This window comes from Convolutriloba macropyga, chromosome 8 (genome assembly GCF_964194025.1).
Source record: "Convolutriloba macropyga chromosome 8, txConMacr16.3, whole genome shotgun sequence".
Lineage (NCBI taxonomy): Eukaryota > Metazoa > Xenacoelomorpha > Acoela > Convolutidae > Convolutriloba > Convolutriloba macropyga.
Genome location: NC_134475.1, coordinates 37,861,196 through 37,866,164, shown reverse-complemented (window position 1 = coordinate 37,866,164; position 4,969 = coordinate 37,861,196). Strand labels below are relative to the sequence as shown.

At 41.0% G+C, this 4,969-nt stretch overlaps 1 protein-coding gene across 1 annotated transcript; it reads right to left on the bottom strand.

The window, feature by feature from the left end:
• Positions 1-2,002: 2,002 nt before the first annotated feature.
• Positions 2,003-2,338, bottom strand: LOC142345045 (uncharacterized). The gene has a single exon (XM_075397128.1). It carries the CDS (start codon positions 2,336-2,338, stop codon positions 2,003-2,005), a length of 336 nt encoding a protein of 111 aa, XP_075253243.1.
• Positions 2,339-4,969: the final 2,631 nt, after the last annotated feature.

The following is a 4,969-nucleotide window of genomic DNA, read 5'->3' as shown; positions in this document are numbered from 1 at the left end:
TTGTAGCCAATAAATAATTCTCACGAAAATAATTGAGGGGAGAAGAGGATGGTTACAAGAGATAACAAAGCACATCATTTTAAAATCGGCGTTTCTAACTGACGGAGCGGGTAACGGCAAAAAATTTTAATACCTGAAAATTGCGACACAAGCGAAAAGGGCTAAAGTGGAGGTTGCTGCGGTGTACCAACTTTCTACACATCGCGAAAACAAGACTCCTAACTTTTACGGCCTCTACCTACCTCTACCTAACCGTACCTACCTGTACCTGAATCTTACCACTCAAGAGTGACGGACCTTTTTAATGTACTGGATTTTGCAGATCGTTTGTTGATCGACAAGTAAAGGATGTGACTTCACACTAACGATAGTGTAGATTTCTGCAAGAGGATTTCTCATTTAAGGAAGCTGAGTGCTAAAATGATGTGAATGCGTCTGTTGAATGGATATGCAGTTTACTCTACAGAAAGTTTTTTAGCTTGAGAACGGGGCGGATCTTTTCACCGTATGCAGTCTTTATTTTGACTGGCCGAACAACTTTATCCGAGCCTGGATACACTTTATTACCTTTGCTAGAGGCCAGAGACCACGAGGTCTGAAATCTTCCAAAATCCAGACTAAGTCGTGAACTTTTAAGTTCTGATTTACTTTATGCCATTTAGAGCGTTTCTGCTGGTTAGGGAGATACTCTCTAATAAATCGGCTCCAAAAATGTTGGGCTAGAATTTGTGATGTTTTCCAAGATTTAGTAACTGCTAATTTGCTCTGTGAGAAGACTCCTGAAGGGAGAATGATCAAGGGTCTACCCAAAAGGAAATGATTTGGCGTTAACGGGAGTGGATAGTTTGTATCGCTAGAAACATTCGTCGATGGTCTCGAATTCATATTGGACTCAATTTCACAAGTGAATGTCGACAGCGTTTCGTCTCTTAGCGTTCTTGAGCCAACGACTTTGTAGAGGGAGAGTTTGAAAACTTGATCTAACCTTTCCCAGCTGCCGCCAAAATGTGGAGCCCGAGGGGGGTTAAATTTCCAATTGATACATCTAAGATGTGGAGCTAAGATGCAAATCCTCGCGAGGATCTGAGAGCTTCTATTCCATTTCTCAATTCGGAACAAGAGCCGACAAAAAATTTTCCATTGTCAATATAAAATATTTTTTGTTTTCGGCGGCGGCTAATGAATCTGCGGATGCAACTCATTGTTGAATATGTAGAAAGATTTTCCGAAATTTCTAAATGAACGGCTCTTAGAACTAAGCACGAAAATAGAAGGATGTAACGGGTAGCAAATTTACCTCACTGTTTTATAGGAAAAGGACCTATGAAGTCCAGACCTTTTGTTGCAAACGCAAAGTGATTTTGGAGCAGTAAAAGTTCACTTGGCAGATCTGACATCTGAGGTGGACTAATTTCTTGAGCCATTCTTCGGCAGGGAATGCACTGACGTATTGTTTGTCTAACAACAGCTCGGCATTTCAGAATCCAATAGTATTCCATTAGAAAAGAACGTGTTTGTACAATACCAGAGTGACTGTTGGCTACATGAGTGTTTCTGATGAGGAGCTTAACGATTGTGTTAACCCCGTCTAAAATTAACGGATGGCGAGCAGTTTCTAAGACATTGCCTTAGACAACCGACCTTTGGCGCGGAGTTCATCCTTTCGATAACAAAAGCACAGAGTGTTTTTAGAGGGCTTGACAGAAGTATCTCCTTGCCATTTTGTAAAGACAAAATCTCATCTCCAAAGTTCTGACTCTGAGCAACGCCGATGAGGTACTTGTAGGCCAGTGTGTGATGTGCGAGCGATAAGCAATTGCTCTGTTTTTTCAAACGTTCGAGGAAGAAGAAGCAGTATTCTGCAACTCTAATCAGTCGATTCTAGTTGCTGAAGCGTGCAATGTCAATGGGACATTTATTTGCTGATTGCAGATTGGTTTGCAACGGATGAACGATGAGAAGGGTCGAATTTCGTGCTTTCAAGTTGTCCTGATTTGGCCAGTCACCATCGAGAACTGCAGTTCATCTGTTTAACTTCATCGCCTCTTGAGCTATCTTCGGCTGGATTGTAAGCTAAGGTGATGTAGTTCCAGTCATGAGCTGTTGATACATCAAGTATCTTCGCCAACCTGTTAGCAACAAATATGCGATGCTGTATCTCTGGGGTTCGGAACCAATAAACAACTGTTGTACCATCGGTCCAAAAATATTTTTCTTTTATGTGAATGTCGTGCTCTTCTCTCACGAATTGTGCGAGCTGAGCTGCGTAGACGGCGGCTTGCAACTCGAGATTTGGAATTGTCATTCTTTTGATTGAAGCTACGCGGTCTTTGCCCATGATGAATTTCGCTTGAACAGTTTCATCCAAGTATTCAATTCTAAGATACAAAACTGCTGAGAGTGCATACTCCGACTTGTCTGAGAAGGTATGGAGAGCTGTTTCCTTTATTGCTTTGTTAATGAATAAACAGCGAAGTATTGAAACTTTGCGGAAGTCTCGTGGTTCATTTTGCAGTTGAGTTAGATCTGCAAATTCATTGAGGTTCAATGGTTTGTCCCCTTTTAGTTCATGGTTCCAGGCGGCCTGTAGACTTTTGCGAACTTGGATGGTGAGTGGTGCTATAAAGCCTAGAGTGTCAAAAATGGGTGCAACAAACCGCAGAAGTTTTCTTTGCGTTACCATAGTGCCAGGCAAGGGAAATTTATTGAACAGTTTTTTCTCGATTATATAAGTGTCTGTTTTTGCATTCCACGGTAATCCGAGGACCTTTTGAGTTTGAGGTGAAGCTTTGTTTGTGTTTAAAAGTTGATCCCTACTGACTTGTTGCAAAAATGCAGCCGCATTAGAATTCCACTTGGTGAGGTCAAAAAACCCCAAGAGACAGGCAAGCTTTAATGCTGCTTTTTATGTTTACAGCCTTTTCAACGTCGTCAGTGGAAATATACAAATCGTCCATGTAGATATTGCGTCCAACAATATGGGAATACTCAGGAAAATGTTTCTGGTTATCTTTCTTGGAACGACCTAGAGCGTACGATGCAATGCAAGGTGATGACGTTGCTTCAAATATGTGGCTAGTTTATTCATATTCTTCTAATTTGCCGTTGTGATACGACAAAAAAGCGAAGATATGAACTATCTGAAGGAGCAACTTTGACTTGTATAAAAATTTGCTCAATGTCGGTGGATATTGCGATATGACTTTCTCTGAAAAGCAAAATAATGCCAACAAGATTGCTGAGCAAGTCCGGGCCTTTCAACGGATTTGAGTAGAGCAATTGGCCTTGAAAGATATTGGATGCGTTAGTCACCCGTCGAATTTTTCCAGGCTTATTTTCGTTTGAGACCGGATGATGAGGTCGATAAGAAACTGACTTGGTGTTTTTGGTACAAGGATCAATTTTTACAACATATCCGTTTTGCAAGTCCTTTTGCAAATTCTCTTCATATTTTTCTCGTAATACTGGCTTCGTGGAAAGCTTTGTTTTTAACTACTTCAACTGTTTCTCAGGGAGCCAATTGTTATTCGGCAATTTTGCGTTCTCTTTCCACAAGAGGCCAACTTTGTAATGATCAACCTTGAATCTGGTTGTGGATTGTAAAATTTCCAAAGCCTTTTCATCGTTCTTGGACAGTGCTTTTTTCTTTGATGCAGTGCCATAATTTCTGATCTTCGTGCAATCCTGAACTTTGGTGAACATTTTGTTGCCCAATTGGCCATTGGAACAAATTTGGGTTTTGAGAACTGGATTTTGCTCCTCTGCAATTATGCTGGTCTCTCCGGCACAAGTCCAAACTAATGGCGTCTTGACAGCCCAAGTTGTGTTTTTCGGGCCTTTAACTATCTCACTGTAGTGGATTAGTTCAAGGTTATCAATTCCAATGATTATACACACTTGATTTTGTTTGACATTTGGCAACGTGATGTGTTTAAGGTGATCAAACTTACTACAAAGTTTGTTCTGCTCACTGGCTTTACCTGGCGTCATATTGAGATCTGGTACTGCTAGCACATTCATCGAAACTACTGAGGTATTCTGGGATCTGTATAGCTTGATTTGGACAAAAACTTGGGAACAGTCTATTTCTCTAGTTGTTTGGTAGCCACTGACGGGAATTTTAGCGACTGTGTTTATGTCAATCTCCAATTCTGATGCTGCAGATGTAATCAGCAAGCTTTGACAACTTCCGTTGTCTATATACGCATAAGTATCAAGAGTTTTTACACCATTGGAAAGTTCAAACGGAACAAGGGCTACTTGTCCTGTTCCATGTAATTGAATGAATTTAACGACCGATGGCGGCTTCACTCTCTGATTATTGTCTCCAAAGGTCTTATGGAGCAGAGTATGATGCTTTTGGCCACAACTGCCTGTTTGACAAACAATTTTTGAATTGCAATGTTGATCATGATAACTGCCAAAGCAGTTGCAGCAAAGTTTTAAGTTTTTGACATGTTCTCTCCGATCGATAGGACAGGAGGTCTGGAAATGAGAACAATTGTAGAGATATTGACAGGTCTCATTACTGGGGCAAACAACATTTCTGGAGGGGCTTTGTTTGTTACCGTCGAAAAAAGAGCCACTTTTTGACCATTGCTTGTCATTCTCATAGATGAGGGCAAGGGACTTTGAGTTTTCTGAATCCATGGTTTATAAGCAAATTTTGATCTTCTATGGCTGGGTCGTGTTACCGATATGGGCGCTGGCAAATCTCTACAGGCCTTTGCGTAGATTGATGACCACTCAAAAAGGTCTTTGAGAGACGGCTGGAGTGAAAACTTTTCGTGGGCATACTTGTTCATGTCCAGGAGGGCTGGTGTCAGAAGTTTATTTAATGCCTGATTTAGATTTGTAGTAGAATGGATGTCGTGAGTGAAACCAAGTTGGTGAAATGTACCCACTAGGGTCAAAAGAAAGGCTGAAAATGGGTATAACTTTCAGGCACAGTCAGATTAGGTGGTTTGAA